General features: G+C 44.1%; 1 protein-coding gene across 3 annotated transcripts in view; it reads left to right on the top strand.

Moving 5' to 3' along the window:
• The window catches only part of ERLIN2 (ER lipid raft associated 2), a 51,648-nt gene extending 36,767 nt beyond the window's left edge, over window positions 1–14,881 (top strand). For 2 of the 3 annotated variants that reach the window (XM_069766498.1, XM_069766499.1), the window contains exon 12: window positions 10,626–14,881. In XM_069766498.1, the coding sequence (XP_069622599.1) occupies window positions 10,626–10,826 (201 nt within the window). In that variant the 3' untranslated portion in view covers window positions 10,827–14,881. The remainder of the gene's footprint in view (window positions 1–10,625) is intronic. The other variant, XR_011320830.1, reaches the window with a different exon arrangement.
• The last annotated feature ends 1,039 nt before the right edge of the window (window positions 14,882–15,920 follow it).

Raw genomic sequence — 15,920 nt, 5'->3', positions numbered from 1 at the left:
GTAACAAAACAACTTACAGTTCTCCAGAACTGTTTATATGGAGGATACACGTACTTACTAACAGACTGCCCGGAGCGGTGATGAGCCATCTTTAACCCCTTCCCGACCTGTGACACAGCGTATTCGTCATGAAAGTCGGTGCCAATCCGACCTGTGACGCATATGCTGTGTCACAGAAAGATCGCGTCCCTGCAGGCCGGGTGAAAGGGTTAACTCCAATTTCACCCGGCCTGCAGGGACAGGGGGAGTGGTAGTTTAGCCCAGGGGGGGTGGCTTCACCCCCTCGTGGCTACGATCGCTCTGATTGGCTGTTGAAAGTGAAACTGCCAATCAGAGCGATTTGTAATATTTCACCTAAAAAACTGGTGAAATATTACAATCCAGCCATGGCCGATGCTGCAATATCATCGGCCATGGCTGGAAACACTTATGTGCACCCACCCCGCCCCCCGATCTGTGGTCCGCTCCCGTCCGGCCTGTGCTCCGCTCCCCCGTCCTCCTGTCCGCTCCCCCCGTGCTCCAATCAAACCCCCCCGCACTCCGATCACCCCCCCGCACAGCGATCCCCTCCCCCATGCTCCGATTCCCCCCCCCCGTGCTCCGATCCACCCCCCTGCACAGCGATCCCCCACCCCGTGCTCCAATCCACCCCCCCCCCCGTGTTCCGATCCACCTCCCCCCATGCTCCGATCCACACCCCACCCCCCCCCCCCCCCATGCTCCGATCCACACACCCCCCCCCCCCCCCGTGCTCCGACGCTCCCCCCGTGCCCTGATCTCCCCCCCTTATACTTACCTCCCGGGATCCGTCCGTCTTCTTTCCTGGGCGCCGCCATCTTCCAAAATGGCGGGCGCATGTGCAGTGCGCCCGCCGAATCTGCCGGCCGGCAGATTCGTTCCAAAGTGAGTTTTGATCACTGAGATAGGTTATATCTCAGTGATCAAAATAAAAAAAAATAGTAAATGACCCCCCCCCCCTTTGTTACCCCCATAGGTAGGGACAATAAAAAAATAAAGATTTTTTTTTTTTTTTTTTTTACACTAAGGTTAGAATAGGGGTAGGGTTAGGGCTAGGGTTAGGGTTAGGGTTTCGGTATGTGCACACGTATTCTGTTCCTCTGCGGATTTTTCCGCAGAGGATTTGATAAATCCGCAGTGCTAAACCGCTGCGGATTTATGGCGGATTTACCGCGGTTTTTCTGCGCATTTCACTGCGGTTTTACAACTGCGATTTTCTATTGGAGCAGTTGTAAAACCGCTGCGGAATCCGCAGAAAGAAGTGACATGCTGCGGAATGTAAACCGCTGCGTTTCCGTGCAGTTTTTCCGCAGCATGTGTACAGCGATTTTTGTTTCCCATAGGTTTACATTGAACTGTAAACTCATGGGAAACTGCTGCGGATCTGCAGCGTTTTCCGCAGCGTGTGCACATACCTTTAGAATTAGGCTATGTGCACACGGTGCGGATTTGGCTGCGGATCTGCAGCGGATTGGCCGCTGCGGATTCGCAGCAGTGTTCCATCAGGTTTACAGTACCATGTAAACCTATGGAAAACCAAATCCGCTGTGCCCATGGTGCGGAAAATACCACGCGGAAATGCTGCGTTGTATTTTCCGCAGCATGTCAATTCTTTGTGCGGATTCCGCAGCGTTTTACACCTGTTCCTCAATAGGAATCCACAGGTGAAATCCGCAGAAAAAACACTGGAAATCCACGGTAAATCCGCAGGTAAAACGCAGTGCCCTTTACCCGCGGATTTTTCAAAAATGATGCTGAAAAATCTCACACGAATCCGCAACGTGGGCACATAGCCTTAGGGTTGGAATTAGGGTTGTGGTTAGGGGTGTGATTAGGGTTATGGCTACAGTTGGGATTAGGGTTAGGGGTGTGTTGGGGTTAGTGTTGGAGTTAGAATTGAGGGGTTTCCACTGTTTAGGCACATCAGGGGTCTCCAAACGCAACATGGCGCCACCATTGATTCCAGCCAATCTTGTATTCATAAAGTCAAATGGTGCTCCCTCACTTCCGAGCCCCGACGTGTGCCCAAACAGTGGTTTGCCCCCACATATGGGGTACCAGCATACTCAGGACAAACTGCGCAACAATTACTGGGGTCCAATTTCTCCTGTTACCCTTGTGAAAATAAAAAAATGCTTGCTAAAACATAATTTTTGAGGAAAGAAAAATTTATTTTTTATTTTCACGGCTCTGCGTTGTAAACGTCTGTGAAACACTTGGGAGTTCAAAGTGCTCACCACATATCTAGATAAGTTCCTTGCGGGGTCTAGTTTCTAAAATGGGGTCACTTGTGGGGGGTTTCTACTGTTTAGGCACACCAGGGGCTCTGCAAACGCAACGTGACGTCCGCAGACCATTCCATCAAAGTCTGCATTTCAAAAGTCACTACTTCCCTTCGGAGCCCCGACGTGTGCCCAAACAGTGGTTTACCCCCACACATGGGGTATCAGCGTACTCAGGACAAACTGGACAACAACTTTTGTGGTCCAATTTCTCCTGTAACCCTTGGGAAAATAAAAAAATTCTGGGCTAAAAAATTATTTTTGAGGAAAGAAAACGTATTATTTTCACGGCTCTGTGTTATAAACTTCTGTAAAGCACTTGGGGGTTGAAAGTGCTCACCACATATCTAGATAAGTTCCTTTGGGGGTCTAGTTTCCAAAATGGGGTCATTTGTGGGGGGTTTCTACTGTTTAGGCACACCAGGGGCTCTGCAAACGCAACGTGACGCCCGCAGAGCATTCCATCAAAGTCTGCATTTCAAAACGTCACTACTTCACTTCCGAGCCCCAGCATGTGCCTAAACAGTGGTTTACCCCCACATATGGGGTATCAGCGTACTCAGGAGAAACTGGACAACAACTTTTGGGGTCAAATTTCTCCTGTTACCCTTGGGAAAATAAAAAATAGCGGGCTAAAAAATCATTTTTGAGAAAATAATTTTTTTTTTTAAATTTTCATGGCTCTGCGTTATAAACTTCTGTGAAGCACTTGAGGGTTCAAAGTGCTCACCACACATCTAGATTAGTTCCTTTGGGGGTCTAGTTTCCAAAATGGGGTCATTTGTGGGGGATCTCCAATGTTTAGGCACACAGGGGCTCTCCAAACGCGACATGGTGTTCGCTAATGATTGGAGCTAATTTTCCATTTAAAAAGCCAAATGGCGTGCCTTCCCTTCTGAGCCCTGCCGTGCGCCCAAACAGTGGTTTACCCCCACATATGGGGTATCTGCGTACTCAGGACAAACCGGACAACAACATTTGTGGTCCAATTTCTCCTATTACCATTGGCAAAATAGGAAATTCCAGGCTAAAAAATCATTTTTGAGAAAAGAAAAATTATTTTTTATTTTCATGGCTCTGCATTATAAACTTCTGTGAAGCACTTGAGGGTTCAAAGTGCTCACCACACATCTAGATTAGTTCCTTTGGGGGTCTAGTTTCCAAAATGGGGTCACTTGTGGGGGAGCTCCAATGCATAAGCACACAGGGGCTCTCCAAACGCGACATGGTGTCCGCTAACAATTGGAGCTAATTTTCCATTCAAAAAGTCAAAAGGCACGCCTTCCCTTCCGAGCCCTGCCGTGTGCCCAAACAGTGGTTTACCCCCACATATGAGGTATCGGCGTACTCGGGAGAAATTGCTCAACAAATTTTAGGATCCATTTTATCCTATTGCCCATGTGAAAATGAAAAAATTGAGGCGAAAATAAATTTTTTGTGAAAAAAAAATACTTTTTCATTTTTACGGATCAATTTGTGAAGCACCTGAGGGTTTAAAGTGCTCACTATGCATCTAGATAAGTTCCTTGGGGGGTCCAGTTTCCAAAATGGGGTCACTTGTGGGGGAGCTCCAATGTTTAGGCACACAGGGTCTCTCCAAATGCGACATGGTGTCCGCTAACGATGGAGATAATTTTTCATTCAAAAAGTCAAATGGCGCTCCTTCCCTTCCGAGCATTACCATGTGCCCAAACAGTGGTTTACCTCCACATGTGAGGTATCAATGTACTCAGGAGAAATTGCCCAACAAATTTTAGGATCCATTTTATCCTGTTGTCCATGTGAAAATGAAAAAATTGAGGGTAAAATAATTTTTTTGTGAAAACAAAAGTACTTTTTCATTTTTACGGATCAATTTGTGAAGCACCTGGGGGTTTAAAGGGCTCACTATGCATGTAGATAAGTTCCTTGGGGCGTCTAGTTTCCAAAATGGGGTCACTTGTGGGGGAGCTCCAATTTTTAGGCACACGGGGGCTCTCCAAACGTGACATGGTGTCCGCTAAAGAGTGCAGCCAATTTTTCATTCAAAAAGTCAAATGGCGTGCCTTCCCTTCCGAGCTCTCCCATGTGCCCAAACAGTGGTTTACCCCCACACATGGGGTATCAGCGTACTCAGGACAAACTGGACAACAACTTTTGTGGTCCAATTTCTCCTGTAACCCTTGGGAAAATAAAAAAATTCTGGGCTAAAAAATTATTTTTGAGGAAAGAAAACGTATTATTTTCACGGCTCTGTGTTATAAACTTCTGTAAAGCACTTGGGGGTTGAAAGTGCTCACCACATATCTAGATAAGTTCCTTTGGGGGTCTAGTTTCCAAAATGGGGTCATTTGTGGGGGGTTTCTACTGTTTAGGCACACCAGGGGCTCTGCAAACGCAACGTGACGCCCGCAGAGCATTCCATCAAAGTCTGCATTTCAAAACGTCACTACTTCACTTCCGAGCCCCAGCATGTGCCTAAACAGTGGTTTACCCCCACATATGGGGTATCAGCGTACTCAGGAGAAACTGGACAACAACTTTTGGGGTCAAATTTCTCCTGTTACCCTTGGGAAAATAAAAAATAGCGGGCTAAAAAATCATTTTTGAGAAAATAATTTTTTTTTTTAAATTTTCATGGCTCTGCGTTATAAACTTCTGTGAAGCACTTGAGGGTTCAAAGTGCTCACCACACATCTAGATTAGTTCCTTTGGGGGTCTAGTTTCCAAAATGGGGTCATTTGTGGGGGATCTCCAATGTTTAGGCACACAGGGGCTCTCCAAACGCGACATGGTGTTCGCTAATGATTGGAGCTAATTTTCCATTTAAAAAGCCAAATGGCGTGCCTTCCCTTCTGAGCCCTGCCGTGCGCCCAAACAGTGGTTTACCCCCACATATGGGGTATCTGCGTACTCAGGACAAACCGGACAACAACATTTGTGGTCCAATTTCTCCTATTACCATTGGCAAAATAGGAAATTCCAGGCTAAAAAATAATTTTTGAGAAAAGAAAAATTATTTTTTATTTTCATGGCTCTGCATTATAAACTTCTGTGAAGCACTTGAGGGTTCAAAGTGCTCACCACACATCTAGATTAGTTCCTTTGGGGGTCTAGTTTCCAAAATGGGGTCACTTGTGGGGGAGCTCCAATGCATAGGCACACAGGGGCTCTCCAAACGCGACATGGTGTCCGCTAACAATTGGAGCTAATTTTCCATTCAAAAAGTCAAAAGGCACGCCTTCCCTTCCGAGCCCTGCCGTGTGCCCAAACAGTGGTTTACCCCCACATGTGAGGTATCAATGTACTCAGGAGAAATTGCCCAACAAATTTTAGGATCCATTTTATCCTGTTGTCCATGTGAAAATGAAAAAATTGAGGGTAAAATAATTTTTTTTGTGAAAACAAAAGTACTTTTTCATTTTTACGGATCAATTTGTGAAGCACCTGGGGGTTTAAAGGGCTCACTATGCATGTAGATAAGTTCCTTGGGGCGTCTAGTTTCCAAAATGGGGTCACTTGTGGGGGAGCTCCAATTTTTAGGCACACGGGGGCTCTCCAAACGTGACATGGTGTCCGCTAAAGAGTGCAGCCAATTTTTCATTCAAAAAGTCAAATGGCGCTCCTTCCCTTCCAAGCCCTGCCGTGCGCCCAAACAGTGGTTTACCCCCAAATATGAGGTATCAGCGTACTCAGGACAAATTGGACAACAACTTTCGTGGTTCAGTTTCTCCTTTTACCATTGGGAAAATAAAAAAATTGTTGCTGAAAAATCATTTTTGTGACTAAAAAGTTAAATGTTCATTTTTTCCTTCCATTTTGCTTCTGCTGCTGTGAAGCACCTGAAGGGTTAATAAACTTCTTGAATGTGGTTTTGTGCACCTTGAGGGGTTGCAGTTTTTAGAATGGTGTCACTTTTGGGTATTTTCAGCCATATAGACCCCTCAAACTGACTTCAAATGTGAGGTGGTCCCTAAAAAAAATGGTTTTGTAAATTTTGTTGTAAAAATGAGAAATCGCTGGTCAAATTTTAACCCTTATAACTTCCTAGCAGAAAAAAAATTTGTTTCCAAAATTGTGCTGATGTAAAGTAGACATGTGGGAAATGTTATTTATTAACTATTTTGTGTCACATAACTCTCTGGTTTAACAGAATAAAAATTCAAAATGTGAAAATTGCGAAATTTTCAAAATTTTCGCCAAATTTCCGTTTTTATCACAAATAAACACAGAATTTATTGACCTAAATTTACCACTAACATGAAGCCCAATATGTCACGAAAAAACAGTCTCAGAACCGCTAGGATCCATTGAAGCGTTCCTGAGTTATTACCTCATAAAGGGACACTGGTCAGAATTGCAAAAAACGGCAAGGTCTTTAAGGTCAAAATAGGCTGGGTCATGAAGGAGTTAAAGGGGTTATCTAAGTCTTTTTGTCCCCTACTATTTGGCTGAGCACTTTTTGGGAGGCGATTGCTGACTACCTGACTGTTGTGCTGTGCGCCGATCTCTCCCAGCTCAGAGCAGTCACAGACCCACACATGGCGGTGACCTCACGTCTACAGAGCAGTTCCTTCCACTCTGCTCTGTTGATGGGCATCACTGCTGACATCATGTTGATTGACAACCAAATAAATAAGGCAGCACACTGTAGCGCCCAAACTTGCAAATATGAAAATTGAATTGCACTACTGTACTAGAAATATGAAAAATTTAGAAAGTTTATTGCATAAATTGGCCAATTCATGTGTACCTGGTAGCCACAATAAGGCATTTCTCGTTTACAAGGACCTATCAATGCCATCCTCTCTGAGAATAAAGTCTTCATCTGAATGGGAACCTAATGTGAGTCCTCTGTTAGACTAAAATCTCTGAATTGGTCAATTTATGCGCTAAACTTTCTAAATTTTTGACATTTCTAGTACAGTAATGCAGTTCAATTTTCATATTTCATGTTCCCAAGTTTTGGCGCTACAGTGTGCTGCCCTTTTATTTGATTGTATAGGAGTTGGTGACTCTAGGTTCAGCACCTGTCCACACTTAGTCTATGTTTGGATGTGACGATCAGTTTTTTTAAAAAAGTTGATTGACAACCGACTCCTAATCTACATGATTGCATTGACGCCCTGTCGTCAGCAGAAGAGAAGGAATTCCTCAGTCCATGTGACGTCGCAAAAAAGTGGGAGATCGGACGTGAGGAGCGGTTGTTTGCCCGCTGCGAGCCAGGAGAGAATGGTACACGGCATTACAAGCATGTAGTTGTCACTTATCGGCAGGTAAACGCTTAGCCCCACAGAAGAAGAGATACAAGTCCTGGATAACCCTTTAGATATCTTAGGACAAGCAGTTTAACTAATAAACTATATTCATTCTTCAGCAGGGTACCATTACCGGGTCTTGTTTAGGACTAGGGCACTTCCAATGATTGGCGGGGCAGTTGGCCAGAATAGTGCGCTCCCAAGATTGCGAGCAGAGGCAGCTTTGTGTCTTTAGCTTCAGGGTAGCACGAGACCTGCAACTGGATGAATCCAAATATTCCTGGCCCTATTCAGATCAGGGCTTACAAGCTCAATACCATCAGTATGTAATCACTGCACCCCTTGGCTAGGAGACCAGCCACCTCTGGTAGACTGCAGTGGTGGCCTGTTACCTAGGCAATGAACAGTAAACAAAACCTAAAATCCCATTATTAAGATTGACGTTGATGTTTAACCCCGTAGTGAAGGAGCCAATTTGCAGCCTAATGACCGGGCCAATTTTTACAATTCTGACCACTGTCACTTTGAGGTTATAACTCTGGAACGCTTTATCGGATCCCAGTGATTCTGAATTTTTTTTTTCCGTGATCAATTGTACTTCATGATAGTGGTAAAATTTCTTCAATATTACTTGTGGTTATTTATGAAAAAAAACGGAAATATGGCGAAAATTTGTAAAATTTTTACAATTTTCAAACTTTTAATTTTTATGCCCTTAAATCACAGAGTCATGTCACACAAAATAGTTAATAAATAACATTTCCCACATGTCTATTTTCAACAGCACAATTTTGGGAACAAATTTTTTTTTTTTGTTAGGAGGGTTAAAATTTGACCAGCGATTTCTTATTTTTACATCAAAATTTACAAAACCATTTTTTTAGGGACCAACTCACATTTAAAGTCACTTTGACATGACAGAAAATACCCAAAGTGACACCATTCTAAAAACTGCACCCCTCAAGGTGCTCAAAACCACATTCAAGAAGTTTATTAACCCTTTACGTGCTTCACAGGAACTGAAGCAATGCAGAAGGAAAAAATGAACGTTTAACTTTTTTTTTTTTTTTTTTTTTTACAAACATTTTACTTCAGAACCAATTTTTTTTTTTATTTTCACAAGTGTAAAAAGATAAAACATTTCTCCTTCCTGAATACGCCGATACCACATATGTGGGGGTAAACCACTGTTTGGGCGCACGGCAGAGCTTGGAACAGAACGAGTGCCGTTTGACTTTTCAATGCAGAATTGGCTGGAATTGAGATGAGACGCCATGTCGCATTTGGAGAGCCCCTGATGTGCCTAAACAGTGGAATCTCCCCACAAGTGACACCATTTTGGAAACTAAACCCCCCATGGAACTTATCTAGATGTGTGGTGAGTAGTGATGAGCGAGTGTACTCGTTGCTCGGGTTTTCCTGAGCACGCTCGGGTGACCTACGAGTATTTATTGCTCGGAGATAGTTTTCATTGCCTCAGCTGCATGATTTACGGCTTCCAGATACACTGAATACATGTGAGGAATGCCTGTTTGTTAGGGAATTCCCACATGTATTCAGCTTATCTGGAAGCCGTAAATCATGCAGCTGAGGCAATGAAAACTTATCTCCGAGCAATAACAAATACTCGGAGGTCACCCGAGCATGCTCAGGAATACCCGAGCAACGAGTATACTTGCTCATCACTAGTGGTGAGCACTTTGAACCCCTAAGTGTTTCACAGAAGTTTATAACGCAATGCTGTGAAAATAAAAAAATCCTTTTTTCCCTCAAATTATTTTTTAGCCCCCAGTTTTGTATTTTCCCAAGGGCAACAGGAGAAATTGGACCCCAAAAGTTGTTGTCCAGTTGTCCTCAGTACGTCGATACCTCATATGTGGGGGGAAACCACTGTTTGGGCGAATGGCAGAGCTCGCAAGGGAGAGAGCGCCATTTGACTTTTTGAACGCAAAATTGGCTGGAATCAATGGTGGCACCATATCGCGTTTGGAGACCCTCTTATGTACCTAAGTGGAAACCCCCAATTCTAGCTCCAACTCTAACCCCAACACACCCCTAATCCCAACCATAACCCTAATCCCAACACCCTCCTAACCCGAACTACAAACCTAACCTTAATCCCAACCCTAACCGTAACTTTAACCCAACTCACTCTAGCCCAATTGTAACCCTAATGGGAAAATGGAAATAAATACATTTTCTTTATTTTATTATTTTTCCCTTACTAAGGGGGTGATAACGGAGGGGGGTTCATTTACTATTTTTTTTATTTTGATCGCTGTGATAGACCCAATCACAGTATAAGACAATAAAGATGGAAGAGCGCAGCATGAGAAGATAAAAGGTTTGTTTACAACTAATCTCTTGTAGTGTGCTCTGTAGCCATAGCGCTCCTTAAATTGACCATTTTTTCCAAAAAATAAAAGGGTTTATTACAGTGACCAAAATGAACCAATAGGAAAAATCTTCCTATAGTTGCCGGGTGCCGGCCAGCAGATATCGGCGGGCGCACTGCACATGCGCCCGCCATTTTCTTACCGGAAGAAGACTCCAGCGGCCGTGGGGGGAAGCAGGAGGACCCAGGGACACCTGGAGACACTGGTAAGTATCGGGAACCCTATTTTTCTCTTCTCTTATGTGCGATCACATCGGAGGACAGAGAAATTAAATGGCAAATCGCACTTTTTTTTTTTTTTTTTTTTTCCCAGTCGCCTTTATACTGTTTAATAAAGGCGATCACAACCCGGGGGTCATTTAAAAACCGACCCGAATCATGTTCTCTGGGGTCTCGGCAGCCGAGACCCCAGAGAAAATCCAACTCTGGGGGGCGCTATACACATTTTCCATCGCGCCGCTAATTAACGGAGCTGTGATTTAAGTACCCTTAACTACCGCCGTGAAAAGGCGTATCGGCGGTCGTCAAGGGGTTAATAAGTAAATTGCACGGTTGTCTGTTTTTTTTACAAGCCCCCTTCAATTTTCCCCATTAAGATGATGTGAGGAGCACTGCAATTCCCCTAGTTTTCTTTGTGCCATCTGTTACCTTTCTTACAGTCTAACCTGGTTGCTTTTTGTCTTCCTCTTGCAGCTAAAATTAACCCCTGAGTACCTGCAACTTATGAAATACCAAGCCATCGCTGCCAACAGTAAGATCTATTTTGGGAATGACATCCCAAACATGTTTATGGACAGCACCACAAGCGCCAGCGCCCCTCTGGGCGACCAACCTCCGGGAGACGCCTTTTCCTTCAAAGACTCCACTTTACCTTCTGATGAATCAAATTCCTGAGGATAAAAGGGGGAAAATCCACTGGTTTTACAAGAAAAGGAAAATAATGAAAAATATATAAAAATTGCAAAACCAAATGATATTTTTTTTTCTAGAGATTTGCAGCCTCAGAAAGAAGTATTGGCCCTCTGTAGATTAATTTTTTTTATTTTATATGTTCACAAAATGAATGTTTGTTTGTGTTGTAACGGAAGTATTTGGATTCTCAGGACGCTCTGGTGGTTTTTCTACTGCGGCGGCTATAAAACACTGACACATGCATCCTATGGCAGCTCGGGAAGGCTTTTTACAGCGTTTTGATATCTTTTTGCAGAATGCTGTATGTTACTAGGGACCAATATTTGTCTTTTTTTTTCTATGTGGAGTCCAAATGTGCTACTGAGAACGCTAAGATGTGAGTACAATGTCTGTCATGGTACTCACAAGGACCAAGATGTCTTACAAGATCTGCAAGTATAATACATCCACATATTAAAGCAGATCTTGTCACCACTTTTCAATTGCATTTGCAATTTGCATTGCATCCACTTTATTAAATAGATTTAAGACCTGGTGAGGCTAGTGTACTCACTTTATACATCCATACTGACATGGATTTTCAATCTGATTAGAATGTTTCCCCGCCTGATGATGATAAAATGAGCATTTTTATAAAGGGTACAGTATCAGTATTTGTACACCGTATATATGGTGCAAGTTTGCATAGAGCAGTTATCTGGGCCTATGTGTATGTGGCTTTGGTCAGATGACCTGTAATTTAGTTGGGGATGCGGTAACCATACCCTACACTACATAGACTGAGGCCTCATACAGAATTCTGTGTTGTTTTTTTTTTGCATATGAGAGACAGATCAGTTTTTCTGTGGTGGCATATTTTTGTTTTGTTTTTTTATATGCAATTTTTTTTTTCATCAATTTTTAGTCGGTGTATCAGCTTTTACCATCACTAAAGTTCTATAGGGGACTTGGCTGTAAAAAAAATTACCTATAGTATACTTTTTAGTTTTAAAAGAAAAAAGTTTTATTACATATTTAAATGTGCCCCCTTGGCATGCCCAAGGGCTGCGTGCACCATTCCGCCCCTCAATTAGTATTCTCCACCCTTCCCCTTAGCTTGATTGGCAGTCCTCGCTTGTCCAGAGTGAGCACCGCCTAAGGCTACTTTCACATTTCCATCTTTTGCAGACCGTCACAATGCGTCGTTCTGTGAAAAAAAACGCATCCTGCAAAGTTGCCTGCAGGATGCGTTTTTTTCACATAGACTTGTATTACCGACGCATCGCGACGTATGAACACACGTTCTATACGTCATTCACTGGATGCGTCGGTATTTGGCGGGCTGTCATATCGAAAAAAACGTTCAAGGGAACGGTTTTTCGTACGTTGTCCTGCATTTTTTTACTGCGCATGCACGGCCGGAACTCCACCCCCTCCTCCCTGGGACTTTACAATGGGCAGCGGACGCGTTGAAACACTGCGTCCGCTGCTCACGTCACTCAAAATTTCACACACTTCCGTCAGTACGTCGCATCGACGCTTCTTGACGGCCCCGTACCGACGGAAGTGTGAAAGAAGCCTTAGCGGAATTCCTGGCCTTGCCCATCCCTCTGTCCTATCTGCATTGGCCACACTGTGTTTCCCCCCTCTTTCCATGGACTTTGATCTTCTGCCTATTTTCCTAGAGAGATTGCTGTAAAACAAGTTAAAATATTCATTGTGAGATCTTTTTGGCCTTCGAGCCTTGTGCTTTAAAGGGAACCTGGCACTTTTCCATGCTGACTGAACTATGAGCAGCAAGAATCTGTGCCTGGATGCAAAATCTCAGCCAGGAATGTTGTCCCTGAAATGCTATGTAATATGGAGTGTATGGGAGAAGTGAGAGGAGGCCAATGCTGTGACCCACCCGGTGGTGGACAAGTCTTTCCTTATATACACATATGGCGACACTTGTCAATCACCGGGACCAGAACGAGAAGACGTTCTGGACTCCTCGCGTCTCCTGTCCGTACCTGCGCCCTACTGATGCCAAGCTCTGGTTTCTGCGCCCTACTGACGCCAGGCTCTGGTTTCTGCGCCCTACTGACGCCAGGCTCTGGTTTCTCCTGGCCCTGGTGTGGCCACTGAGTCCATGAACATGTCCCCTGTGAGTCGCACATACATCATTTTATTTTCTCCTATATAATCATGGTGAGTGTGTGGACCCTCCAAAAAATATTTGTAATCTGAATCCTGAAACTGACTGGCTCATTAATCACTCAAAAAAATGCCCATAATCAGACTTTTAGACTGACTTGCGTTTTCGCTGCCTTTCTTGTTGTACCTTGTGCATTTTTTTTTCATGAAAACTATAGAAACGCAGTGGAAAGTTTCACATGTGAACATCGGGTAAAAGAACAGATCTGCAGTGATGGAAGCTCACTCTCCTGTACTTTCCCCACGCTGCGCCCGGTCACATTGACTAGCCCGTTTCTTTATAACACTACATTTATTCCTATAAGGTTTAGCTTCACTCCCATGACTATTACCTATACCAGTGCTCTCCAACTCTGGTCCTCAAGAGCCACCAACTGGTCATGTATTCTGGATTTCCTTATTATTGCAGCGGTGATGGAATTCTTGCCTTTCCAGGTAATGCAGTGGTCACCTGGGCAATACTAAGGAAATCCTGAAAACATGACCTGTTGGTAGCTCTTGAGGACTGGAGTTGGGGAACACTGACCTATACCATAGGGGTTTTTTTTTATTGTGTGATCTGCAGGACTACTCACAAGAATATGATTTTTTTTCAACTATGTACTTGGAGGTAGCAGATTTGTACTAACCCATCCCCATTACTCCTCGCCTGGGGCCGTCATCCCTTCCCTGTCAGCAGCACACACTGCGGTAGAGCTGACCTGTACGTTAAGAACAGAGTGGCACCCAACATGGAGAAATGAAGAACGGATGTCCTCACCCCCATGATGTTTGCCCCCAGTGCACATCACACTGCATTGGCAATATACACATAGCGTGTGAATTCTTGACATAGAAGGACCCCCAGGGGCCGTACAGGAATCCGTTTCCGTAATCTTGTATTTTTGAGACCTACACTGCCATATATTGTGTAAGGAGGATGGTTTCTGTATAATGTTTGGGGACAGAGCCAGTATTGGCAATGTCCATTTTTGCCATGTGCTTTTTAAAGGGGCAGTATACATGGCGCTCTTAATCTCTGCTACCTCTGCTGTCACGTGTCTCCTCCATTTTCTGTGGTAATACGAAGCACATACTGTGAAACCAAAGAGGAACCAATGGTGTTCTCTGCAGTCCTGTCTGACTGCTAATGGGTACTGAGGAACCGCAGATTGATTTATGGCGCAATCCCCCTAAGATGATGTACACGCGCTTGGGTTCTGCGCCTGGGTCCTTACAGAAGCTGCTGCCGTTAATAATGCGAGTGGTATCTTTCATCCCCAGCGCCATTGCGGCAGAACAAAACATGGAGTCCGCTGTGGTTACTAAATGGTATGTTTATCATTAGCAAGGATTAGCTCAATGGAATTGCGTTGTGGCTAATCTGTGTATGAAGTGACTTCTCCGTCTGTGGCATACATCCGAGTCAGATGCAGAATCCGGGTTCACTGTATATATGCCAAGTCGGTCTGGTGTGAACATGAGCTAAGGCGCTCCATGACAATACCGCTAGGGGAGCTTGTCTGTAGATGACTTTGGCACATTTTACTTTTGCTGAATCGATGATTTGATGTGTACCAATCACTTGACTTTTCAGAATCAGGCTGTGTTCACATTATGTAATAAACCAGGGCACCGTGGCAGAACTGTAGCACTATGGACACCAGCAGTACGTGATGCACCCTATTGACTTTTCATGAGATTCTGCCAAGGGGATTGTCGTTTTATCTGTGCCAGCCTGGAGTCACCATGTGCTGCTACGTTAGACTGATCCTCCCCTGTCCACAATGATGGTAAAGGCTCCACCGTCTGGACTGGAGTCATTCTCTGTAACCTAATGTGCCGAGACAATGATTGCAAATCAATAAAATGCCAAGATGTCACCATGTTGTAAATCCGACTGATTTTATAATGTGTCATTACTGTGGGTTGGTATGAAAGTCGTACACTGTGCCCGAAAACTGTACAAGGACGCCCTACTGAGCAGGAAAGTACCACTATTGTCAATGTGTAGAGTTCAGCTGGGTTCATAGGCAGCCATATTTCCTGCCATCCTCAATATTAGGGGTAGAGGTGACAGTTTATACTCACATCTGTTTCCTAGAGACCTACAGTTGTGCTCAAAAGTTTACATAACCCTGTAGAATTTTTGCTTTCTTGGCCTTTTTTCAGAGAATATGAATGAGAACGCCAAAACGTTTTCTCCACTCATGGTTAGTGGTTGGTTGAAGCCATTTATTGTCAATCTATTGTGTTTTCTCTTTTTAAATCCTAATGACAACCCAAAACATCCAAATGACTCTGATTAAAAGTTTACATACCCCATTTATTAATATCGTGTATTGCCCCCTCTAGCATCAATGACAGCTGGAAGGATTTTGTGGTAGTTGTGGATAAGGTTCTTTATTTTCTCAAATGATAAAGCTGCCTACTCTTGTTGGCAAAAAGCCTCCAGTTTCTGTAAATTCCTGGGCTGTCTAGCATGAACTGCGTGCCTGAGATCTCCCCAGAGTGGCTCTATGATATTGAGGTCAGGAGACTGAGATGGCCACTCCAGAACCTGCACTTTGTTCTGCTGAAGCCAATGACAGGTCAACTTGGCCTTGTGTTTTGGATCATTGTCATGTTGGAATGTCCAAGTATGTCCCATGTGCAGCTTCCGGGCTGATGAGTGCAAATTTGCCTCCAGTATTTGCAGATAACGTGCTGCACTCATCTTTCCTATGCCTTTGTAGCTCACACATCCCCAAAACATCAGTGATCCACCTCTGTGCTTTACAGTAGGAATGGTGTTCCTTTCATCATAGACCTTGTTGACCTCTCTCCAAATGTAACGTTTATGGTTGTGGCCAGAAAATTCAATTTCTCCTTCGCCTCATTGGGGTACACAGACCGTGGTGTATGCTGCTGACACTAAGCGAA

Source organism: Ranitomeya imitator, chromosome 4 (assembly GCF_032444005.1).
Source record: "Ranitomeya imitator isolate aRanImi1 chromosome 4, aRanImi1.pri, whole genome shotgun sequence".
NCBI classification, from domain to species: Eukaryota; Metazoa; Chordata; class Amphibia; order Anura; family Dendrobatidae; genus Ranitomeya; species Ranitomeya imitator.
Note: the sequence above shows the minus strand (reverse complement) of the source record. Positions and strands in the feature narration are given on the sequence as shown.